General features: G+C 40.9%; 2 protein-coding genes across 2 annotated transcripts in view; one reads left to right on the top strand and one right to left on the bottom strand.

The window, feature by feature from the left end:
• The window catches only part of atg5 (ATG5 autophagy related 5 homolog (S. cerevisiae)), a 29,677-nt gene extending 20,748 nt beyond the window's left edge, over positions 1-8,929 (bottom strand). The window contains exons 1-6 of the mRNA XM_018676076.2: positions 8,828-8,929; positions 8,238-8,424; positions 6,566-6,693; positions 5,114-5,192; positions 4,745-4,907; positions 1,500-1,594 (exon numbers count right to left, since the gene is read on the bottom strand). Coding sequence (XP_018531592.1) covers positions 1,500-1,594; positions 4,745-4,907; positions 5,114-5,192; positions 6,566-6,693; positions 8,238-8,345 — 573 coding nt within the window. The 5' untranslated portion in view covers positions 8,346-8,424; positions 8,828-8,929. The remainder of the gene's footprint in view (positions 1-1,499; positions 1,595-4,744; positions 4,908-5,113; positions 5,193-6,565; positions 6,694-8,237; positions 8,425-8,827) is intronic.
• Positions 8,930-9,133: 204 nt separating this feature from the next.
• Positions 9,134-13,339, top strand: LOC108883164 (dynactin subunit 3). The gene is made up of 7 exons (XM_018676075.2): positions 9,134-9,302; positions 10,667-10,751; positions 11,084-11,170; positions 11,420-11,503; positions 11,758-11,816; positions 11,897-11,956; positions 12,353-13,339. Exons 1-7 carry the CDS (start codon positions 9,201-9,203, stop codon positions 12,437-12,439), a joined length of 564 nt encoding a protein of 187 aa, XP_018531591.1. The 5' UTR covers positions 9,134-9,200; the 3' UTR covers positions 12,440-13,339.
• The last annotated feature ends 13,234 nt before the right edge of the window (positions 13,340-26,573 follow it).

The raw sequence follows: 26,573 nt of genomic DNA, 5'->3' as shown, positions 1-26,573 counted from the left end.
GCACATTCAGCCACAAGACTCAAAGCAGACTGTCAACATGTTTTTGTTGCAAAGATCCAGATGTTTTCCAAATCTTTATTTCTTTAATTGGATTGGACGAGACTCTTTAGTGTCCAGTAAGATTAGAAGGACTTTCAATTACGTTTAATTACACTGTTTCTTAAGATTCCCTTTCAACGCCAAGTTCTATTTGAAATTAATTTCATTCTGTGCAATTCCTTCCAAACCCTGAAAGTTGTCAAATGAATTCTCCACACTTTCCCAGCCTTTCCTGATCTGCGTAGGAACCCCCAATACTTGAGTCAAAGCATGGCACTTTTCCCCCACTGTCTGGCTCGCAGCGTGCTAATATTTTCCAGGCGAGGATCAGCCGCTTATTCATCCTCTCTTATTTCTTTTCTATCCTCCAAAGGGAATTTTCACCTGAGTCAGGATAAAGCTGCAGAGGTTTTGGCGGAAACACCCGACGTGAGGCCACTTGTCTGCCTACGTCTCTTGATCTCGAACTGAACCCTGAGGCTCGCCCACCGGCTCACCTCGGTTCAGTGGATTTGCACACAAACTGGCAAGAGTCATGGATATCAAATTTACAGGAACAAATGAATAACCTCCAAAAAGTACCCAGGAAAAACAGGCACTTTATGATTTAGAGACTGATTGTTGTGCCAGAAGTCACAAGAACAGGAGAGCAACTGTAAAGCTGTGAACTTACATATACAAATATGTTTCTCTTAATCATTCACTTTAAAATGAGATGGAAATTAAAAGAATGGCACTGGAAAAGCAGGGCTGACTGGTTATCAAGTTATCAAGGACTATCTATGGTTGTCACTTTGTGTAAAAAAACACGCATTACCTCAGGAAAAAAAATATTTATTGCTCTCAGACACTTACTCATGTTGTGTGAAGATGGGTATTATGTCAGGCATGAATGGCACTGTGGGTTGTTGTTTTGACTTACAAGATGAGATAAAACAAGACAGTATTATTTGTTGTTTGAGTGATGAATATGTCAAGAAAGGGTCACAGACTCTTCAGTTGCACAATATCAAAATCTGACAGGGGGAGAGATGTGTTTTAACGGATACTCAGACTGCCTGCAGGTGTATGAGTGCCAGGTGGAGGAAAAACGTATCCATCTTAGGTCTTAAGCCGAACAGAAATGATAACCTGGATCTTTTTGTGTCCTTTCGATTACTTTTTATTTACCATTTGCATTTTGCGAATTCAAAACTCCAAGTAGTGTTTGATAGCCTGTAGAGTGAACTAGCTAATCAGAGCCAGTGTCTGGTTGGAGGTAATTTCCCTGTTACAGCAACATCAGACCAACATGGAGGGATTTTACACAGCCCTCTGGCTCCATCTACTGGGCAAACTTCAGCTCGACTCTCAAGAGTCCACAGACTCAAAATCTCCAGCTCAAACTAAATGTGACATTATAAGGCCATCGTGAAAGGGGGAAAAAAGACAGTTTTTAAAGTTTTGTTGGTGTGTGTTACCTGGTATATCCTGAAGGGGATGTATCTGAAGCCTCCCTCCTCAGTGGGGTACTCCATCAGCTTCCTGTTCATGGCCCAGAACTGGTCAAACTTATCTGTGACAACACAAATACACACGGGCCAAAAATGTTGTTTTAATAAAATTTCCATCATCCTTCTCCACCATGTATCGAGTGAAGGACATAAAAGCCCCAAAAATATCTTTTTTTGAGAACATTATGTTCTTTTACAGTTAATGATGAAACCTCTGACTGTCTGGACATGACTGCATTTTAAAGGAAAACTCTGGTATGTTTGAACCTGAGCCATATTTTCCCATTTTCACAATCTTTAAAGTGCTTGTTCATATGCCACTGACTGTCTTTTTCACTTTTTCACATGATTATATATTTCATAATTTTTATGAAATGTTTGATTTTGCAATTTTGTTTAACATTTGATAACTTTGGTTTTTCAGTATTGAAACCTATTGGCAGTATTATCTAAAAACACACAGCATTGGCAAATTAAGGCTTCTCAATACAAGGATAAGCGATTATCTATATTTGATTGATGATTACAACCAGAATACCAGGGTTCATGTAAACATATTTATTCCTGATGCATCCTCAAAGGAGGATATGGGTGAGAAGTAGTATGTGAGAAAGAGGGTTTTTGACAAAGGCGAGGGAATTTCCCTTTTTCTTTCCACATACAGGACAATTAACGAGGCAAGTAAGGCAAATATACTTTATAGTTCTGCTGGCCATTTTGCAATACCTATTACATCCTTACACTTTTTCAGTCATACTGAAAGTCAGCTGTTGTTTTTATTGCATGTCTGGGGGAAGGAAGCCAGTAATGCAATGAAAACTCAAATAGAACGATATGTTATGAAAGTGGTAGCAGAATAAATTATGTGTGCAGTGTAAAACATGTATCAGAGACTAGAATCATCCTTTAATTTTGAAAAACACTCATTTCTGTACACCTCCGCCGGTTCACATGGAGGTCAGGGTAAGGGATGTAGATGCAGCTCTAAAAAGCTGATGGAAATTGAGTGTCTTTTATCTGGGACAGTTCAGCAGGCCAGGTCATTATTAGCACTTCAGCTTCAACCTTCTGGTCTTTTGGTTGAAGGACGGCCTTTCATCATAAAAAATGATTCCACCCTGCATGTGCTGGTTTCAGACCCTACACCTCCCCTCGCCTCTCACTTTCACATGAATCTTTTTAAAACGTTCGGTTTTCTCTCTCCCGGAGGAAAGTTTGAACCATCTCTGTTTCTCTCTCTCTGTTTCTGGTCTCTTTTGGATGTGAAAGTTTTGGTTTAGATAAGGTTTCATCTCTCACTTTCGTGTGTGACAGGTATGGCCAAGTCCTTCTATTTGGATTAGTTTGTAAGTATTGTCTGTTTCTGTTTTAAAGAAGTTACAAACAGTTTCAGGGGAAAAACGGCATGAACCACACCCTGAACTTGCATCATCTGTTAGTCTCTGTCTCCTATATGAAAGCTTTTTCACCTTACTTTCTTGTTTTAAGATTTGACATATCTCTTTCTCTCGCTATTACTTTCAAAGGAAAGTGGAAGAGAGATAAGCAGCTGAAGTTTTGCAGGTTTGACACCCTTGGGTGTTTCTGCAAACCTGTTCAAAACATTCTCAGTGCCACATGCACTTTGCACAATTTTGACAGTTACATGAGAAGTACTACGCAAATGATGGCTGACACTACCTATAAGTACTGGCCATTACTTGTATGATTGCATTTCTTTAATGCATTATCAGTCTACCTCATGTGTTGCTACTGTTCTTTGCAGTTAATGCAACACGTCCTCCACCTGTTTCACATTTAAAACCTTACAGTACAGAGGGTATAATCGATTTACTTTCCTGTCAGTTTTGTTGAACATACCTTATCTAAAAATATTATAAATGTTATTTTCCGTCTTTATTTGAGACCCAGTGGTACGTTATTCTACTGTACTACTGCATAATCTAGGGAACTATATTTTATAATTTACTGAAGAAGCAAAATTATAGATACTGATATTATCAAGCAGGAGCGGGTGCGCCCATGAGCAGTATGACAAACACGTCCTATAGCAGTAAATGTACTGTTTTAAGTGCATCATCACACTCCACCATACAGTAACGACAGTACATTGAAATATATGCTAAAGCCAACTTCAGACATTCATGCACATAGAAAAACCTACTGATGTTACTGGTGCAATCGCATGTTTTGTAATTACTCGCATTTGCAATTTCACCATGGAGCAAAAGCAGCATCATGTTGAAGTCTGCAAGAGTCTCCATGAGCAGGCCCAGGATGACCCAACCTTCATGTTGAAGATCATCGCTGGTGTCAAGAGCTGGGTCCACAGACCAGAGATCAAACTGCAGTGGAAGAATCTGCAGTCTCTAAGACCGAAGAAGGTGCATCAGGTCAGGACATGATAGCAAATGGGTCCTATATCATGACGATGTGCAATCACACCATTTTTTGATTGCACCTTGTACGTTCAAAACGGCACGTATGTATTTCAGCTTCAGGGAATTCTGGAAGTCTGGTACAGTTGATAAGTAAGTTACTGTCTGCTAATAATTACAAATTGGGTCACCACAGTGGCTTATGTGTTTACTGTATCCTCGTTTGATCAAATGAACCTGTGGTCATCTGAGGAAACTCATGCCGTGTGTTGGGTTTTGCTTTCCTAAGAATTTCATATAACTCCACACTTAGGAAATCCATCCCATCTGCCCCAGCACCTACTCCCACATCACAAGTTTCTCATACATCAGCCCCACCACCCTAGCTTCACCTACACAAACACCGCAATGAAAACCAGATTCCATTGAGAAATCAACCAGTCTGGACAGATGGGTAATGATAAAAAGGAATCTGGTGGGTGTTGGGTGTGCGTGTAGTAACATCTGTGAATCTACTGGATGCAATATTCGTGTCATTGTACAGATGACTTAATCTTTTGTAGACAATTCCAAGTGCTTACAGTAAGTGAGTATGTGTCAACCTGCATTTAGATCTGTGTGAGCAGCAATGCAATGTGCCTGCATCTGATTGTTAATGATTGAATGTGTGACTGTCTGATTGTGTCACTTCCCCAACAGGTGCTTGTGGTATGTCTTGTTTGAATTGTGTGTGTGTCTGTGTCTGTGTGTCTGCCCTCCTCATCTTTCAGCACGCTCATTCACAGCTGCCAGCAGGAATGTGTGTATGTTTTTGTGTTTGTGTGTGGCTCTCACCATTCTGCAGGCCCATCCACAGCTGTTTGTGGTCTTTCTTCTGCATGTCGTTAACTACTTGGCTCTTGTGCTTGAGGGCGTCGGCCTCCTTGATGCTGGACATGAAGTGAGCCTCGATCACAGAGTTGGACGGGCAGTGGAGCAGGTCACGATCTGGAAAATTCTGACACAAAGACACAAGATAAACTTTATGTAAATGAGGGATGACGGAACTATACAGTAAATGTATCTTAAAGCTACGTCTGTAAGCTAAAAGAGACTAAAAGGCTCTCATCATTCTTCATTCATTGTTAATATATAAAGATTCACAGGTGGAACTTTGTTGTATTAAGAATGCGGAAACACAAAGAGTCTGACTCTGGCTCTTACCTTAAAGTGCACAGTGATGCTCCAGGGTAAGACAGTGTTGGAGGCATGAAGGTCAAAAAGAACTCCGATTGGATAGTGCCTGCAACCAGGACATGCAAAAACAAAATAATGTTACCAGTGTAAACCCTGTTAGACAGCTCAACATCATAGCTGCTGCTCCAAGTGTGTTCATATTTCCATCACAGGATGCTAAGGCTAATAGTGTTTCTCTCATTATCAGCTACAAAATCTTTAAACTGACCAGCTGCACTACATGTTTTACTGGCCAATTGGACACTGACAACAGCATGTGACCTCTGAATTAAAAGTTTCCTCTGATATTGTTGACTCCAGCTTTCTCTGGATGCAGTATGTGAATCTCAGGAAACAGTTTACATTTCACTCCAATATCTCTATTTGTCACTTCCTGTGTTTAGAGTAGGGTGGATCTACCATGTTTCAGTCCGCTAAACTTAGATGCTTTTCTTAATCGCATTCTTAAAATCTGAAATCTGTATTTTTTAATGTATTCTAACAGTCCATCTCACACATTAACCATTATAGTCATCTATAGTCATCTAAGTCCCATGAAGCCAAACTATACCAAAACTGTAACTGATGAAATGTCGAAACTAATGGAAACCTCCAACCACAGGTTACCAAACCTTAATGTGATGCAACTAAAACTGTTTAGTTTGTCAGTGACTGCGACAGAACGTCACATTTGAGAGTCTGAAGCTGGCAAATATTTTGATATTTTCACATGATAATGAATCAAAATAAATATCAACAATGGCATCTGTTTATTTTCCTCTACTGTGTTTTACTGCCATTATTGGGACTTTGATACCACTGTAAAATTAGCTCTTCATTGTCTGTTGCAATATTGACACCTTGTGGCTGAACTTAGTGCCTGCAGTGTGATAATTGGCTCTGCTGTGGCCAAGCAGGCAGATAAGAGCTGAGACATCAGCTTCTCCACTGGCCTTGAATGAACTGACTCATAGAGGCCTCTCTCTAGAGTTGTGCATGGTGTGAATACACTGTTAAAGTTCTCACTGTGAAAGGCATTTTTTGGACAAAGTGGATGTTTATGAGGCAATGCAACAGGAAGGGACTATTTAAAGTCCAGAGAAACTGATTTTAACAGTTGGAGAAATGGAAACAACATTTATTTTCACACTGACACTCAAATACAACACACAACACCAACCCAGTTTCCTGATGACTGTGCTAGTTGTATATGCACTGCTGATTTTATAAGGTGGGAGGGGTGTGGGGTGTGGAAAATAAGTTTGTATTCATGTTAAAAAGAAAAATACATGCAATTGCTGTTTTAACATATACATCACAAAACAGTATGGTCAGGAATCTGCCCGTGTACTAATTCATAATGCACTCACACGTACCCAACCTTGTTTCCCCTGGTAGAACTAAAAATAAAACCAGTTCATCTAACGATCATTCTCTCACCATTTCAGTGGTGTTCCTTCATACTCAAACCACATCTCCTCCACGTCCTCGGCCTTCATCACTTTGAGAAAGTGTTTTTTCACCTTGTCTGTAACCAGAGTCAGGTAGCTCACCCTGGGTAACAGCAGCTGGGAGAGCCAAGGGGAGAGAGGAAGAGATGCCATTATTTAAACAGTACAGTCTGTTACTGTCTGCTGCATTGGCAGTTGAGGCTAAATTTAGACTGTCTGTGGCAACCTTTGTGACCTTACATACAATAAACAAGCAGAATGTACTTTCAACTTTATTAAGATCTAAATCCATAGATCTGAAAGACAAGGCAACAACAAGGGATGAGGAAGAGAGGTACCTTCAAGATACTTGGAGGACTAGGTGCTTACTTATGATGTTCTCTGGCACTCTGAATGAAAACATCACATCCAGTCATTAGAGGCGTGACTATACTTGCCATGATAAGTGGCTGCAGTGTAGAAATGGATTTTAAGCTCCGTGTTGTGTTTCACCCATAGATATGGAGCAGTAATGGATATGGTTTGCTGGTTTGCCTTGTCTCTCATGCAGAAAGAGAGTACTACTGTGCAATCATTAACAAATGAATTGCGCTCACATCCTTTCATTCGTTGTGGTTGAATGTGGTTGACAAGGTTTGCAGAAGTGTCTTTGCAGGATGTGTTTATCAAAAATGTGCAGATTACAGATTAGAAGTACAAATAACAAGGTCAGACCCTGATAAAGACCTAGAAATGATACATGTTAGTCTGTGTGTTTGCCTATATGCTCAACAAATAAACTAAATGTATTATTCCACCAGAAGACAAGTGTCTTAATTATTTGTTTCCATGGCCTGGATTATTTAATATCCAGCAAGACTTGGTCTATGTATTTCATATGCTTTAAACTGCACTGCTAGAACATAAGCTCTTAATGCACTTGGATAAACCATACATGAGACAACATTTCTTCTTTGTGTTAAGCATGTTTTGAGATTTTGAGCATAAGGGGGTACTGTAGCGAGGGCAAACCCAGAGCAGCACGTCTTGGGTGAAAAGCCAGCCACTAATCATTATGACCATATCTACTAGAGTGGCATGAATGAACATTGTTAATAACATTGCTATTATTTATTATTCATATCCGATCCTTCCAAAGACTCCAAGTCACAAACTCAGAGCAGTGACATGAATGTCAGAGCCATCACATCGCTAGAACTCACCACCTCCACTCTTCATATTACTACCACGTGGTCGGTAAAACAATACTTTAAAATATTGAAGAGCTCACTTTAGCAGAAGTTTTGTCCCTTCTGCCATAACAGTCTTAAACACACAGACTGCCATGTTTACACTGCTGCATAGATCTCAACGTATCTATGAGTGAGTGCATACATAGTAGTGTGATCAGTGATACAGGCAGGTGTATTATTTCACGTATTATGTACATGTATGATGCTGTGTGGACATGTGTGTGTCTAAGATGCATACATCTCACTGATGAGGAATACGGGACACAGCATTTTTTTTGTTTTCCTAAACATGAATTTATGTGGTACGTCTCTGAATTCATCCTTACACACAGATGCCAAATAAAGGCTCAGTAGGTCGAAGAATGGAAGTAAGTCTCATAGCATTGGTCTGGCCTCAGGTTTTGGGGCCAAGTGAGTAACTGCACTTACATAGTAGGGCTCGGCCTCTCTCTCCGTAACCTCATCCTGGTTCAAAGTGAAGCAGGTGGGGATCCGGCCGAACCAAACGTCTCTCAACACGTCCTTGTCATCTGCCATGCTGCTTCTGCCCCCAGTGGCACATAAAGAATAAATTCCCAAAACACAGACCCCGAGGTCCAAAGGTAGAGACACCTTCCTGTTGTCAACAACACAGCAGAGCAAACAGGCAACCATTAATGAAACTTTCAGCAACACAAAAATCACAATGAAGTAGGCAGACCAACACAAGCTAGGACCACCAGCCAGGTGTGTCTTTATCAGTCCGTCAGAGGAGTTATTACTGAGTTATAGCCCAGCAGAAGGCAGCACTTCGCCTGCTAGACTTTAAAACTAACTCCAAGCTTGTCAAACTACGCAGCTGTAAGGCAAAACTGACATTAGCTCGAGAGCTAGGTAAGCTAACTTAGCCAGTGGAAACATACCAAAGTACTGTTGACAATAAACAAATGTGCTTGCTCCCTTTGTATTGCTATTATTGCTCGCAAATTGTAATTTCTTGAGTGCGAGGACAAGACAGTGATATGAGAGGAAAACCTTACTTTTTGTCGATGTTCTGCACTTAGCCTGGATGGAAGAAGGGCCGTGACTGTCGATGTTGTCATTCCCCTGCTGTCACCGGAAAAACGGCTGAAAACCCTGTTCACCGAAAAACAGCGACCCCTAGCGATAGCGCAAGAAACGTTTTTTATAAGCGGTAATGTTTTTAAAATTATTGACACGTATTTATTAAAGCGAGGTTTAGTTTAAAATCCTTTAATGGCACGTATTTTTCTGTAGGTTGTACACTGTTTTAAAAAAACAAATATTATTTGTCAACCGATTGCGGATGCGTCATTAAAACGCGACGTCTCTTGTAAACTACGTGAATCAAGAGGGCGTTAGCTTCTGTTGTGTTCATTAGTAGAGCCGAGGATGGATAAAAATTTGGAGACGGATAACTTGGAAATGCGCCTTCAGGCGCTGGAGAGTCGTGTATACGGCGAAAGAAGAAACAAAAGTGGAAAGCCCGTCAAGGTTAGCCTGGAATAATACTAATTCTGCTGGGCGGGGGCTATAAAAGACGCTAGCAAGTTGCTAGCGTAGCAAAGCTAACTATAGCTGTAACACTGGGAATGAGCGAACGCCCTTTTTATTTTATGCACATTAGCTCTACAGCGACCACTCAGTATAATTTTATTAAAGGTCGTAACAACTTTTCACGCCAGTGCAAAACTGTAGCACGGTTATTTATCCGCTAAATAGCAGCTAGCTTAGTTATTAAGTAGATATAGCTATCAGTTACGAGGCTTTAATGATGTCATTGTGTTTGTTAGCCTCCCTGTCACAATGTCGGGCAGGTTTTAGCTCATTTACTTCAAATGAGATAATGCTTTATGTTACTGCTGAACATATACATAAGAGTAATAGACTTCTGAATGCGTTGTTCCTACTTTTCAATACTTATAGGTGCCACGGATAGTTCGTTACCAACATACTGATCATTGATCAACTGTTGAAGTAATTTATCAAACAAAACATTCCCTTCGGAAACTCCTGATGGATATTTTTCGCATTTTTTAGATATATTATAGACAGAGGGAATAGATAAATAACTACGAAGAATATCATGTGGTGTCATTTGTGATAGCGCTGTAGCCAGTGCTACTCATTAAAAGTAAAAGCACGGATGATACTAACCAGATTATTTAATATCTTAAGCATAAGCGTCTTGCCGAATTGAACTGAAGTCACTGAATTTCGGGAAAACACGTTTATGAACCTGCAGCACTGCTTTATTAACAGTCAGTGTACCTATTTTGTAGCTGATGGGCTAAGACTTGTTTAGTCCTCGTGAATCACTGAATGTGGTGTCTCATCAGAGCATCATATGATATGAAAAACACTTTTAGCTTACAAAGGGGCTTTGATATGGATTTCTTGTGTGGTACATGCACTTCCAGGGATGGAACAATGTGCCACAATGTCCTGCTCAAGTAGTGTTTTTGTGCTTCTGAAAGCTGGTTAGTTTAAAATACAGGTTTGAATGTATTGCTAACTAAAAAACATTTCAGTTGTACTCAGAGTGAGACCAGAAGTGCTGTTAGTGTAAGTATGCACAAGCAAATGACCTTGTCTATCCTGTATCCTGCAAGTTCTAATGTTTGTTTTGAAGGTAATAAACCTCCAGTTCTTTAGGTGATAACACAAGAACGTGTACAAATTAATTAGTTCCTCTTCCTCTTGAACCTGAACTCTTGTGTTTTTGTACTGTGTTAGGGGTAGTACTGTATACTGCACAAAAATGCTGCTCAAACACAGTAATATATATATTTTGTTGACTTTTCTGTGTCCTTGGTTATCATTAATATTAAGTCTAATCAGTGTCCTCTCTCCTCCAGTGTGCAGAGTCTTTGGCCAGGATTCAAGCAGGTCTGACCAACACGGCAAACAAGAGAGAGAGAGTAAAGATCCTGCACAAGAAGAGTGAGTCACACACTGTGTTGCATCTCCTCAGATGACTCGGATTATAGTCTGAGTGAAACTTTATTGATTTATCAAGTGTCTCAAAAAGGATGCTACTACAACATTGATACAGTCATTCATGTATCATGTAAGGCTGTTTATTTTCCAATGTTTAAATATATTAGTGACTAATTTCATTCAGTTTGCCCAACAAACATTAAAAATGTCAAAATGCTGACATAAGATGCTAAAAGTGCTGCAGAGTGCAAGTTTGAAATGTAAAATGTCACGACAGTGCAGGAAGGTTTCTGGTTGCTGAGTCTTTGACTATATTTATTGTGGCTGTGGTGCAGTTGAGGACCTTCTGAAGTACCTGGACCCCCAGTTCACCGACCACATCACTGTACCTGATGCTATGAAGTTGGAGTTCATCCTTGCTGGTAAGAAGCAGGTGGGATCAGGGATGGATGTATAGAATGAAAAGCAGCATCTATTTACAACTGCAAATTTTAAAAGTCAGTTTTGTCTCTGAGAGATTGTTTATTATAAAGTCCAGTGTAGATATATTGTATAACATGCAAGTTATTTCATATGTATTAACAAGAAGTGTTGTGTTGTAGAGGACTAAATGAGCAGTTTGCATCTGATTCAGTATTCATTATAATGCTGGTGTGTGTGTGTGTGCACAGAGGAGGACTTTCTGCTCTCCCAGGCTGCTTTGCTGGAGCAGGTCAGCAGCCTGCAGCCGCTGTTAGACAGCACTTACATCAGAGGTGAGTTTAACCTTGCAGGACACCATGCAAATCAAGTCAAAGGAATAACTGCTCTGATATTTTACCAGTCAGGAAAGGAGCTCATTCACTCACATGTGTTTGGGGGAAAATTAATGTAGTTCCCAGCCTTTTTATTCAGTAACATTGTGTTTTGAAGTGGTGTTGTATAGCTGCTGGATGAATAGAGGGAAACACTAAAGTGCTGTATTTTGACCTCCTCAGGTATGTGTTAACTGTGTTTCTGTTGGTCACAGATGTTCCAGAACACGCCACCAAGTTGCAGCGCCTGTCACAGATTCACATCAAAGAGCAGGTAACTGCACGCTCTCACTTTCTCAGCTTGTTTGCCTCTCACTGTCACTGTCTCGTTTACTCTTACATGTTCTTTTACAGGACCAAACTGAAGCTCAGTCCCAGGAAGTGAAGAAGCTTTTTGAGGAGTACAATAAAATGGTACGCTTCTGTTTTCAAAATATGATTTATTTTTAAATTTTTGTGAAATAAAAATCATCACAAGTAAAAAATGATACACAAAACCGTTACAGAGCTGTAGAAATTAAAAATTTCATGTTATTGCAATATTTTTAAAAAATGTTTTCTCATATGTCCTTTGGGATAAAAGAGGGTGAACAAAAATACAGAAACGTTTGAACAATGAATTTTGCAGTACACCAGCCATATTTCTTTTCTTTTCCAAAACGACTTTGTCTGGTAGAAATTATGGATCCACCAGCCGCCATGTGAAATTAGAGAAATATTTAGATTGCTCTTCTCTCACTGACCTCTTTGTAAGAAAAACTGCAGAGAGGAGAAACGTCCGTCCTCTGACTCTTGAAATCTGATTGGCAGATGTTCCTGCTGTCCAAGCAGTTCACCCAGTGGGACGAGACCCTCAGGAAGATGGAGGAGGCCAAGGGCATCCGGCCTGTGGAGTAGCTACTGTCAGCACACACTTCTGATGAGGATGGTGACTATGAAGAGGACTGCACTGTGGTGGGAGCTTTAGACCAGACAGGTGTTCCATTTTAGCTCGTTCTTTCCCAACAGGTCAGAACAAAATGAGACAAAAGGACATTTCACTGTTTTGTTTTTAACTGCTAATTAGTTGGCCACCAGAATTTAATTGAACCAGGTGATTTAGCCTTGAAACCCCCTGACACCAAGTTCAAATGTCTTGTAAAACCAATTTTATACTGTTAAGAGAATCTGCACCTGTGTGGACCAGCCTGATGAACTGGCCTACCAGGTTTTCAGAAATTCAAAAAATGAACAAAACAGTTTTTGTTGTGTGTGATATAGCGTCTGTTGTCATAGTAACAGACTGATGTGGTACACAACACTATCAGTAATCCTATATCCACTCATACAAACCCAGTCATACAGTAAAAATGGAATGTAAGGATTGGTGGAAATGTAAATTGTATAGGAAGTCAGTCATGTGACTCTTCAGTCACCTTAAGGCACTCGCTCCCATCACATGACGTGTGGCTCAGACAGCTCAGAGATGCTGCTGTTATTTATTTTCAGACAATAAGAGCTTTTTTTATGCTTGTACACTGACTTTACTTGTAAGGCATTCCAATAATTCTTCTCTACTGCAAGCTGGTCACAAGACTTGTTCTGTCCCTGACTCATTCACACTGACACACACACACACACACACACAAACATCCTCCTCAAGGTTTTAAATTTTTTCCTCCCAACAAGATGAGGTTCAGAAATGAGCAGACAGTAGCTTCGTTATTCTTGCCAGAGCATTGGTTTTAAATGTCACATAAATGTCATATGTGTCATATAGCATGACTCCAGTTGATACAATAAATATTATTACTTGTTTCTTGGAGTATTCCTGTGTGTGATGTCTGTCATGTATCTATAAACTGTCTGAAATTCAGGAATCTGTTTCCTTCCTGAAAGCTAGTATTTAAAAAGTATTTTAAATTCAGAATTTCTAATCATATTTACTAGCTGCAGTCCTCTTTCCTGCCTTTGCAAACTTTTCACAGTAACTCAAGTGCACAAAAGCAGCACAGGTTCTAGTTGAATGATTGGATAATTGCACAAATAAGCAGGTGTACACGTTTCCCTAATAAAGTGTTCACTGAGTGTACTTATTCACTCATTCATTGTGTATTATGTATATATGTAGCATTCCTAAGAATAGCAGGGATAACAGAAGACAGTCAGTTCTTCTTCAGCACTTTATTTCAAATGGAGTGACTTGAAGAAAAGATACAACACAAACTGACAGGCTTGGTTGGCACCTCTTAACCGGCATTTGGAGCAGAGTCTTTACACTCACTCAGACATTTTGCCTCAAGTTCTGCATTCCTCTTCATCTCCTCCACCAGTGCGTTAATCTCAGAGCACTCTTTTGGTTTCTTGTTGCAAAAAAGTCCAGCAAACGTGCCCGGCTGAGAACAAAACAAATTAGATGCAGTCAAGCATGAACACTAGGTGAACAGAAATAAATTATAGAATAAGATTTTCAGTCACCCCTCGTAATTATGTGCTGTTCTGAACAGACCAGACAGTAACAAAATAATGTTGAGTATGCCACCTACCTGCTGTAAAAACCTTTTCCCATAGCGCACAAAGGTAGCAAGGTGTTCACAGTTGTTGGTAAAGACTCTATATTCTTTACACTGTGAAATCATGGTCCGGATGCGTGTACGTATCTCATTGTCAGTTCCCTTGCTTAATCCATATTTACCATCTAAGTAATTTTCTGCTTTGACATTGTCGCCTTTTTCATTTGCGAGGACACCGAACTTGCAGTCATGACCGCCCCTCTCACCTGCAGAGATGGTGAGAATAAACTTTTAGAAATACTAGATTAATCAACAATCATTAGCCCTGATGTCTGCAAATATATATGCCTATATATGTCAGTTTAAATACACATACCAGTGCGATGAAAAATGTCCTGCCCTTGTGCTCTTCCAGGTATGTCAGGTTCATCATCCACATAAATAACAAAGTGCTTGTAAGTGAGAAAAGGCAAGCATTTGCATCTCCTTTTTAACGTAATCATATCTCCAAACTCATACTGTGAAGAAATCAGAGATGCATTTTAAAAACTTAACGTTCATTACAAACCTGTCAGATGTCTGAAGAACAGATGGGGATGGATAATGTTAAAATGTTAAAACTATGAAAATTTGATCAAAGCAAACTAGCCATCACACTGTTTTATGCCAAGAGTTGTCCAGTGGTGACATAGGCTTGGGCTTGGTGAAATTTAGAACAGAAAGCCTGCGTTACAGACTTCATTATGGTGAGTTGAAGATAAGACAAAATGCTGTTTCTTGTCATGGAAGATGTGGAATCTAGCATTTAGAGCTTAAACCATGCAAAGGTCTAAAAGTCTGGATATCTTAGCGGCTTTGATTTTGACCATTCTGACTTTGGCCTGTTTTAGGAGACCTTCGTGCAAAAAAAAAAAAAAAAAAAAAAAAAAAAAAAAAAAAAAAAGCGAGTGTGCCCCTTGTGAAAAGTCATTTATTGAGTTAAAATGCCAAGAATTCATAAAATTCTATTTTTCCCCCCGTTTTGGATTTGTTGCTCAATAAACAGTTAAAGACAGGCTCTGATAACTTGGTAAAGTAGTTTTTACTTAATTTATGACAAATGGTTAAAACTAAATAATTGATTTATAAAAGTATGTTGCAGATTAATATTTTTATTATACTGTTATTATCGTTAGCTGCATTTCAGACACCCTAAACTTATCTTTAAGATACCCTGGTCTTAAAATACTAGAATGATCAGATATCAGCTTAAATAATTAAATAACAATGGGGTATAATTGGGTTGATATAGATGTTTTTAGCAGAGGCTTTGTGAGTTAAAGAATAAAGAATAAACAATGAACAAAACTTACTGTCTGAAGTGATATTGTGATCACAAGCTGAAGGATCACAGCAACCAAGATCAGGTTCTTCATTTTTGCTGCAGTAGAGAACTGACATGATGAACAGAGAACATCAAAAAGTAATTACATTAACCACATCAATTCAATGACCAAGGTAACCATGGAAATTTGGAGCAATTTGTCCTACAAGGTTAGAGTAAAGAGACTGAGGAGGGACAGAGAGTAGAAAAGCAACAAAGGAAAAAAGTCAAAGTAAGCACAAATTATGACTTACCAGTGAGTTGAGGAGATGTTAAGAATGGCAATCCAGATACTCTGCAACCTAAAACAATACACACACATACACAAAAGGTTTACCGTTATATTTTGTGTGCTTGGATTATATTGACATGACTGAGGACATTCATAACTTCATTAAACTCTTACAAAATAAAATAACACATAAAACAAAAAGTACATGATTTTGACCTGTTTTTTGTACAGACCCAGGCTTACAGGCTGAGTTTTATTCCTTCGCCTGCTACATATAGAAGCATAGCTATTTAAAAGTCCTCAGGCAAGTAATAATGGAGGTCTTACCTTCTCAGTGAGATGGTGGAAGCCTGTTGAGGCAGAGGACAACATCTCCTTATAAACAATTCTGAACAGTACGTATGATAATATCGCATCTTTGTCCAGCCCATATTAATGTACTTATTTGAATGCTCCACCCTACAGTTAGAGGATAACACTCATCACTTCTTACAATTAGAACATTTATTACGAGCCATAAACGAGTTTCCCTTTCATACAATTCTTCATATTTACAGCTACTGCTCACTATTTTTTGTCATAAGCCAGTTCCTAAAAGTAAAGCAAACTTTCGTAAATATAGTTTATTCCAAAGGCAGAAAAGACTAACCTGAAAATGTAAGTGAAATTGTATCACAACAAAAACCTCTCTTTGCTTATAGCTTTAGTTTTATTGTACATTTATTGTGTGGTTCAGAGTCTCTGGTTTCATCAACCTTGTTTCCCACAGCAGACAGCTGTTTTCATCAAACAAGCGCTAATAAACCCAAGTTTAATGGATTTTGCAAACAGTTTATGCATTCTGGACAGAACTGAACCAGACGTTTTGCGTTTTTGGAGGCACACCTAATGTTGAAGCAAATTGACGTCTGAGCAGATTAACACTGTACAGTGGCTTTAGAAAGTATTCCAGACCCCCTTGGCTTTTTGCACACTATTTTGTTATAGTTTTAAATTTAAATGAATAGTCAATCTACACTCAATAACCTACAATAAAAAAGTGAGAACATTTTTGAAGCAATATAATGTGAAGCATTATGATCAATGTACTATGTGTGTGTGTGTATGAAATGCATATAAAACTAGATAATATGCATTTCCTGCAGAAAATGCGTGCTTCCAGCATTCACGCACTGGAAGAATGGTATGAGAGTAATACTATTTTTTTTAAAGTAACCACCTGTCTGCTGCTGGACTCAAACCAGCAATCTCGTGGTTCATAGAAAACTGCTCTAACTGTTGCGCCACAGAAGACCACAAGATACTGAGTGGTGCTACAATGAATTGTAGTGGTAGTCAAATTGCATAAATAGCAAAACTGCAAAAAGCATAAAGTATTCATAACAATATCTATTATTATTATCATTATTGTTATCATTGCTTTTCTCAGGAGAGGTTTTTCATATTTGTCTGGGTCGGGACTTGAACATGAGACCATGGGTTGGTAGGCAGGGTAGTGTGCGGTGCTACAATGACTTGTAGTGGTAGTAAAATTGCAAAATCGTTATAAATAGCAAAATAGCATAAAAGCATAAAAGGTGGAATAAGCAAAAAAAAAAAAAAGGTTTCTACAGCATTAAGTGCAGTGTCTGAGGCAGGGATCAAACCAGCAATCTCAGGGTTCATAGACAACTGCTCTACCCGTTGCGCCACGGAAGACCGCAGGGTCAAAATTGCAAAAAGCGCAAAGTATTTGTAACAATATCTATTATTATTATTATCATTGCTTTTAGCAGGAGAGGTTTTTCATATTTGTCTGGGTCGGGGCTTGAACACAAGACCAAGGGTTAGTAGGCATCCACGTTACTGATCTCGCCACTGAAGTCCACAGTGGAAGGCTTGGTAGTAAAAGCAATTGTGATGATAGTAAAATTGAAAAATTTCACAGAAGAATAGTTTCTATGGCAGAAAGTGCAGTGAAATTTCAGCGTCTGAAGTGGGGATCGAACCGGGGACCTTGGGATTGGGAAAGCTCCCATGGAGTCCCATTCATTTTTTTTATTCATAAAAATATTCATATAAAATCATAGAAGCATAGGATCAAAAAGTTGAATACATCCCGGAATGTCCTGAATGAGCTGAATATTTTGATACCTGAATGGTTTTAATAGCACAAAGCATGCGGGACTAGTTAGGGACGAAAAACGTACGGAAGAATAATAATAAAAAGTTTAATAAAATACAACAAATATAAAAAGAAGAACAATAGTGTGAATGCTTCCAGCATTCACACTAATCATTATGACAATGTGATTGAGCAAGAGTGGAAAGATTGTGACATGACTGATTGAAAGATTGTGACATTGTACCAGAGAGTCTATCTGTTCTTAGAAAAGAGGAAGTTCAATGGCACACTGGAAGAATGGTATGAGAGTATGAAAATCATAATTTGTGAAATTAAATAGTTGATTGTGACTCAAAGTGTAAAAGTTAAAGAATAACTGTACCAATAATATTACTAAAAGTAATGAATAATTGTACTAGATAATATGCATTTCCTGCAGAAAATGCGTGTGAATGCTTCCAGCATCCACACTATTGTTCTTTATAACTTTATTCATATCAGTAATACTATTTTTTAGAAAGCAATAACCACCTGTCCACTGCTGGACTTGAACCAGCAATCTCAGGGCTTATAGGCAACTGTTCTAGCTGTTGCACCACAGAAGACCACAGGGTACTGAGTGGTGCTACAATGAATTGTAGTGGTAGTAAAATTGCTAAATTTCATAAATAGCAAAATGCATTCATAACAACATCTATTATTATTATGATTTTTGTTATCATTGCTTTTCTCAGGAGGGGTTTTTGATTTGTGTCTGGGTTGGGGCTTGAACACTAGACCATGGGCTGGTAGACATCCGCGTTACTGATCTCGCTACTGAAGTCCACAGGGTACAACTTGGCAGTAGAAGCAATTGTAGTGATAGTACAATTGCAAAATTTCAAAATTGTTATAAATAGCAAAATAGCATAAAAGCATAAAAAGTTGAATAAGCAAAACAGTATAAAGCTTAAAAAGTGAAAAAATTTCATAGCAGAGTGGTTTTTACAGCATAAATTCTATGGCAGAAAGTGCAGTGAAATTTCAGTGTCTGAAGTGGGGATCGAACCGGGGACCTTGGGATTGGGAGAGCGCCCATAGGGTCCCATTCATTTATTCATAAAAATATTCATATAAAATCATACAAGCATAGGATCAAAAAGTTGAATACATCCCGGAATGTCCTGAATGAGTTGTACATTTTGATACCTGAATGGTTTTAATAGCGCAAAGCATGCAGGACTAGTTAGGGACGAAAAACGTACGAAAGAATAATAATAAAAAGTTTAATAAAATACAACAAATATAAAAAGAAGAACAAAGCATGCAGGACTAGTTAGGGACGAAAAACGTACGAAAGAATAATAATAAAAAGTTTAATAAAATACAACAACTATAAAAAGAAGAACAATAGTGTGAATGCTTCCAGCATTCACACTAATCATTATGACAATGTGATTGAGCAAGAGTGGAAAGATTGTGACATGACTGATTGAAAGATTATGACATTGTACCAGAGAGTCTATCTGTTCTTAGAAAAGAGGAAGTTCAATGGCACACTGGAAGAATGGTATGAGAGTATGAAAATCATAATTTGTGAAATTAAACAGTTAATTGTGACTCGAAGTGTAAAAGTTAAAGAATAACTGTACCAATAATATTACTAAAAGTAATGAATAATTGTATTAATGTAGCTAAGAACTAGATAAAATGCATTTCCATTGGAAAATGCGTGTGAATGCTTCAAGCATCCGCACTATTGCTCTTCAAATCTTTATTTATATTAGTAATGCTATTTTTTCAAAAGCTATAACCACCAATCTCATGATTCAGAGGTAACTGCTCTACCCGTTGCACCACAGAAGACCACAAGGTACTGCAAGGTGTTACGATGAATTGTAGTGGTAGTAAAATTGCAAAATTGTATAAATAGCAAAATTGCAAAGTATTCGTAACAATATCTATTATTATTATCATTGCTTTTGTCAGGAGAGGTTTTTGATATTTGTCTGGATCGGGGCTTAAACACGCGACCATGGGTGGGTAGGCATATGTATTACCGATCTCACCACTGAAGTCCACAGTGCAAAATCTGGCAGTAAAAGCAATTGTAGTGATAGTAAAATTGCAACATAGCAAAACTGTTGTAAATAACATAAAGGCATAAACAGTTGAACAAACAGTAAAAAGCTTAAAAAGTGAAACATTTCCATAGCAGAATAGATTCTATGGCAGAAAGTGCAGTGAAATTTCAGTGTCTGAAGCGGGGATCGAACCGGGAACCTTGGGATTGGGAAAGCTCCCATGGGATCCCATTCATTTTTTAATTCATTTAGAAAATCGTATGAAATCATACAAGCATAAGATCAAAAAGTTGTATACATCCCGGAATGTCCTGAATGAGCTGAACATTTTGATACCTCAATGGTTTTAATAGCACAAAGCATGCGGGACTAGTTAGGGACGAAAAACGTACGGAAGAATAATAATAAAAAGTTTAATAAAATACAACAAATATAAAAAGAAAAACAAAGCATGCGGAACTAGTTAGGGACGATGATTAGTGCTTCCAGCATTCACACTAATCATCATGACAATGTGATTGAGCAAGAGTGGAAAGATTGTGACATGACTGTACCAGAGAGCCTATCTGGTCTTAGAAAAGAGGAAGTTCAATGGCACACTGTGTTACAATGAATTGTAAAAATGCAAAATTGCATAAAAATGCAAAATTGCAAAAAGCGCAAAGGATTTGTAACAACATCTATTATTATTATCATTATTGTTGTCATTGCTTTCATCAGGAGGGGTTTTTGATTTGTGTCTGGGTTGGGGCTTGAACACGAGACCAGGTTGGTAGGCATCCACGTTACTGATCTCGCTACTGAAGTCCACAGGGTACAGCCTGGCAATAGAAGCAGTTGTAGTGATAGTACAATTGCAAAATTTCAAAATTGTTATAAATAGCAAAATAGCATAAAAGCATAAAAAGCTGAATAAGCAAAACAGTATAAAGCTTAAAAAGTGAAAAACATTCATAGCAGAGTGGTTTTTACAGCATAAATTTCAGAGTCTGAAGTGGGGATCAAACCGGGGACCTTGGGATTGAGAAAACTCCCATAGGATCCCATTCATTTTTTAATTCATTCAAAAAAGTATAAGATCAAAAAGTTGTATACAAGCAGGAATGTCCTGAATGAGCTGAACATTTTGATACCTGAATGGTTTTAATGCTTGAAGCATTCACACTAATAAGAATGATTGAAAGAAGCAGTATACAGGATGGGTGCGGTCACTATTGGTAAAGAGTGAAGCTGGAGGGATTGCAACAGCATAACTGGAGCTAACATTATCAAAAATAGCTTGATGAAGGAAATCGGGGAGGGGGAGAGCTGGCCAAAACCAGATAAAAGGTGATGTACCAGACAACTTATTTGGACTCTTCGCTGACCATCGGTGGATCAACACCTAAGGAAGACCCCTCCTCAGCCATCATCAAGAGAGCTGGATTTTGCGGACTTAACTTCACTAAGAACGAATGAATCTTGGACTATTTGCTGCTAAAAACACTTGAGGCAAGAGGAGTACATACACAAAAGGTTTACCATTATATTTTGTGTGCTCGGATTATATTGACATGACTGAGAACATTCAACATTTCAATGTATGATGAATGAATGATCAAAGGTGTGTGTGTATGAAATGCATATAAAATCATATGACAATGTGAATGAGCAAGAGTGGAAAGATTGTGACATGACTGATTGAAAGTGACATTGTACTAGAGAGCCTATCTGGTCTTAAAAAATAGGAAGTTCAATGGCACACTGAAAAATGGTATGAGAGGTATGAAAATCATAATTTGTGAAATTAAACAGTGTCATGTCCAAGAAATTATGTTAAGTCACTGTCGTGTTGTCCCGTCAAGTCACTGTCGTGTTGTCCCGTCTTCATGTTGTCTTGTGACTTCCTGTTTTATTTTGAAATCTTACTCTCCTCTCGTTTCAGGTCACTTCCCCTCATGTGTTTCCTGCCTGCCTGATTGCTTGCCCCGCCCTGATTGTCTCCACCTGTTTCCCCTTACCTTGTGTCTATTTAGAGTCTCCCTTTGTCCTATGCTAGTTTGTCTTGTTTGTTCAGAGAGCCAAGCCAGCCCCAGTCACGCCAGGTCTTTGATTCTTTGTGTTTGCCTTGTCTTGCCTTGTGTGTTTAGCAGTTTTTGCCTCCTCGCGAGCGATTTTGGTTTGATACTTTTGTAACCTTTTGGATTCCTCTCCTTGAGTGATTTTGTGTTGTTACTTTGCCAAATAAAGATTGTTTATTTTTGTACTTTGAGTTTGAGTCGTACACTTGGGTTCCTGTCCTAGTTCAGTCGTGACATTACGAACTAGCCAATATGAACCCAGCCGACTCAGACCAGTTAACGGCAGCCATTCGCTCCCAGAATGCTCGCCTGAATCAGCAAGAGGACCAGATGTCCTCTCTGCACAGCGGAATGAAGGAGCTGGCGAACAGTCAAAAGGACTTCACGATGGCCATTACCACCCAAGTGAACCTCCTGGCAGCACAAGTTCATCAGGTCCTCGCTCTACTCACGAAAGACACCTCCTCTTCGGACACAGCTGCTTCATCACTGTTGGCGGTGGCTGGAGCCCCGGCGGCTCCATTATCCTATGCCTCAGTCCCTCGCCTTGCCCCTCCCGAACAGTTTTCCGGTGAGTCTAGAGGATGCCAACCATTTCTCATAGACTGTGATGCATCATGAACACTCAAAATTAGCCTTACTCACAGAGCGATCCAAAGTGACGTTTATGATCTCGCATCTCACCGGAAGGGTGAGGGCGTGGGCCACGGCTGAGTGGTCTCAAGACTCTTTGATCTGTGGATCCCTCGAGGACTTCAAGCAGGCTCTCAGGAGGGCCTTTGAGCCCCTGTCATCGGGCCGAGAAAAAGCACGGGAGCTGAGCTGCATCAAGCAAGGTATGGACTCTGTGAGCAATTTTGCCATCCACTTTCGCACCCTCGCTACTGACAGTGGTTGGAATCACACGGCCCTTTATGATATATTTTTAAAGGGTCTCTCTGACCAGATTCGGGACTTATTAGTGCCTATTGACCTGCCATCAGACTTGGACTCATTAATCACCCTAGCTATCAGAAGTGATGATCGATTACAGGACTGTCAACGGAGCTGCAACCGAGTGACGTCACAAGCTGGCCGTCGTCCGGGACCCACTGCAGCCCACAGTTCCTCACGTCTCCCATCATCACCCCCACGGAGAAAGGTTCCCTTCGAGGAGGCAGCGGAGCCCGTGCAGCTGGGATGAGCCAAGTTGTCCCCCGAGGAGCAGCATTGGCATCTGCAAGAAGGCAGATGCTTCTACTGCGGGAAGCAGGGCCACCTTCTAGCTGCTTGTCCGGCAAAAGGGCAGGCTCACCAGTAGAGGGGAGCATTCTGGCGAGTCGTTTTCTCCCTGCTGATCCTTCCCCACAAATTCCCACATAAGTCAAGGTAAAGCACCATAAGACCACAGTCCGTCTAGGGGCACTTATTGATTCAGGTGCAGATGAGAGCCTCATCGATTGGAATCTGGCCACTAAATTGAACCTGAAATCAGAACCATTATCCCGACCCATTGAGGCCAGTGCCCTAGATGGGAGCTCGCTGTTTCAAGTCACTCACGTGACTGAGCCACTGTCTGTGATAATTGGTAATCATCATGAACTCATGCATTTTCATTTGTGGTTAGCTGGGGCAGGAGTTGTATGGACACTTGTTTAAAGTTGTGTCACGACTCAAGCATGAAATCTGTGTTCAATACTGTTTCGGTCAACTGAGACCAACTCTGACACGGGTGCCTCACTGTTACCATAATTTGAGGGAGGTCTTTAGCAAGGGTAAAGCCACTTCTCTCCCCCCCCCACAGACCATATGACTGCCCCATTGACTTGATTCCAGGGGCCCCCATTCCTAAGGGGAGACCGTACTCCATCTCTGGTCCTGAAAGAAAGGCCATGACGGACTATATTGAGTCCTCCTCAAGAGTGGGACTCATTCACCCCTCTTCCTCCCCAGCTGGGGCGGGGTTTTTCTTTGTGGGGAAGAAAGATGGCTCTCTTCGACCGTGCATAGACTATAGCCCACTCAATGACATTACCATCAAGAATCTGTACCCTCTGCCACTCATGTCATCAGCGTTTGATCAGCTTCAACAGGCCCACATATTCACCAAACTGGACCTAAGAAATGCCTATCACCTGGTTTGCATCCGAGAGGGGGATGAGTGGAAGACTGGCTTCAACACCCCCAGTGGCCATTATGAATATCTGGTGATGCCATTTGGGTTGACTAATGCTCCTGCAGTCTTCCAAAACATGATCAATGACGTGCTTAGAGACTTTCTGAATCACTTTGTCTGTGTATTTGGATGACATCCTCATCTATTCCCCTGACTTAGACACTCATGTGCACCATGTACGTCAAGTTCTCCAGCGATTGCTGGAGAACAAACTGTATGTTAAAGCAGAAAAGAGTGAGTTTCACGACACGGTGTCTTTCCTTGGCTTCATCATAGCTCCTGGGAAGATGCAAATGGACCTGGCTAAAGTTTGTGCTGTGGCTCAGTGGCCTACACCTGATAGCCATAAAAAGGTTCAGCAATTCTTGGGATTTGCTAACTTTTACAGATGGTTTATCAGAAACTTCAGCGCCATAGCTGCACCTCTCCATGCTCTCACGTCTCCACAGACCCCGTTCCAGTGGACTGATCAAGCTGAAGAGGCCTTCCAGCAGCACAAAGCCAGGTTCACCACCGCCCCTGTCCTCACTGTTCCCGATCCCAGCCGACAATTTGTGGTGGAGGTGGACGCCTCCAATAATGGGGTGGGTGCGGTTCTATCGCAGCGCTCCGAGAAGGACAACAAGCTCCACCCCTGCGCCTTCCTGTCACGGAAGCTTTCCCCAGCTGAGAGGAACTACGACGTTGGGAACCGTGAGATGTTGGCGGTCAAAATAGCCCTGGAAGAATGGAGACATTGGTTGGAGGGTGCTCAGCACCCTTTCATCGTGTGGACTGACCCCAAGAACCTTGAGTACATTCGCACTGCTAAAAGACTGAACTCACTTCAAGCCCGGTGGACTTTGGTTTTAATCGTTTTGACTTTGTTTTGTCTTACAGGCCGGGGTCCCGGAACACTAAGCCTGACGCCCTGTCTGTTTGACCCCGAGCCTGCTGCCAAGGAGCCTGAACCCATCCTACCACAGCACCATGTGGTAGGAGCGGTGACTTGGCAGATAGAGAGGGAGGTGAAACAGGCTAATGGTGAGACCCAGGCACCGAGTGGTTGCCCGGAGAATCGTTTGTCCCTGTTGCCATGCGTCCACAGGTGATCCACTGGGCCCGTACCTCACTGCTCACCTGCCATCCAGGTGTCAAAAGAACTATCCACACCATTTCCCAGAGGTTTCGGTGGCCCTCCATGGAGTGGGAGGTTCGGGAGTATGTGGAGGCATGTTCCATCTGCGCCCACAACGAGACCTCCTCCAGAGCTCAGATGGGGCTGCTCCAACCACTTCCTGTACCCACACATCCTAGGGCAGAGATTTCTGTGGACTTCGTCACGGGGCTCCCGGTCTCTGAAGGTAACACCACCGTTCTCACAGTGGTGGACCGTTTTTCTAAGATGACTCATTTCGTTGCTTTGCCCAAGTTGCCCTCAGCCAAAGAGACTGCAGACGTCATGATGACGCAGGTATTTTGCATCCATGGTTTTCCCAAAGACATTGTTTCAGACCGGGGGCCCCAATTCGTCTCCAGATTCTGGAAGAAATTCTGCAAGCTGATCGACACCTCCGTCAGCCTCACCTCTGGGTATCATCTGGAGTCGAGCAGCCAGACAGAACGCCTCAACCAGGAGCTGGAGACCTGTCTTCATTGCCTGGTGTCGCAGAACCCAGCTTCCTGGAGCAAGCACCTGGTGTGGGTGGAATATGCCCACAATTCGCTTCCCACCTCAGCCACAGGCATGTCTCCATTTCAATGTGTCTTCGGCTACCAGCCCCCTGTCTTTTCTGAGACAGAGAGAGAGGTCACGGTCCCATCGGCTCACGCCATGGTTCGGCATTGCCGCCACATCTGGGCAGCCGCCCAGAAGGTCCTCCTGCAGTGTGGATCGCATGAAGACGGCTGTGGATCGAAGGCGCCGACCCACTCCAGTGTACGTGCCTGGCCAGAAGGTCTGGCTCTCTACTAAAGACTTACCCCTCCATGTCTCCTCCAGAAAGCTGGCTCCCCGGTTCGTGGGTCCCTATCCGGTGTCCAAGGTCATCGGTCCCTCCTCTGTGCGTCTGCACCTGCCCCGGTCCCTGAGAGTCCACCCCACTTTCCATGTCAGCCGAGTGAAACCAGTCAAAGACAGTCCCATGGTCCCTGCGTCCACTCCCCCCCGGATGGTCGAAGAAGATGATTGAAAGAAGCAGTATACAGGATGGGTGCGGTCACTATTGGTAAAGAGTGAAGCTGGAGGGATTGCAACAGCATAACTGGAGCTAACATTATCAAAAATAGCTTGAACATTTATTGTGTGGTTCAGAGTCTCTGGTTTCATCAACCTTGTTTCCCACAGCAGACAGCTGTTTTCATCAAACAAGCGCTAATAAATCCAAGTTTAATGGATTTTGCAAACAGTTTATGCATTCTGGACAGAACTGAACCAGACGTTTTGCGTTTTTGGAGGCACACCTAATGTTGAAGCAAATTGACGTCTGAGCAGATTAACACTGTACAGTGGCTTTAGAAAGTATTCCAGACCCCCTTGGCTTTTTGCACGCTATTTTGTTATAGTTTTAAATTTAAATGAAT

This window comes from Lates calcarifer, linkage group LG15, assembly GCF_001640805.2.
Source record: "Lates calcarifer isolate ASB-BC8 linkage group LG15, TLL_Latcal_v3, whole genome shotgun sequence".
NCBI classification, from domain to species: Eukaryota; Metazoa; Chordata; class Actinopteri; family Centropomidae; genus Lates; species Lates calcarifer.
Note: the sequence above shows the minus strand (reverse complement) of the source record. Positions and strands in the feature narration are given on the sequence as shown.

Bases quoted from the DNA above. Each gene is read 5' to 3' on its own strand.
- LOC108883164 (XM_018676075.2), top strand. From the start codon at position 9,201: ATGGATAAAAATTTGGAGACGGATAACTTGGAAATGCGCCTTCAGGCG. The intron at 9,303-10,666 runs GTTAGCCTGGAA...TCTCTCCTCCAG, and splicing joins AAAGTGGAAAGCCCGTCAAG to TGTGCAGAGTCTTTGGCCAG. The intron at 11,957-12,352 runs GTACGCTTCTGT...TCTGATTGGCAG, and splicing joins TTGAGGAGTACAATAAAATG to ATGTTCCTGCTGTCCAAGCA.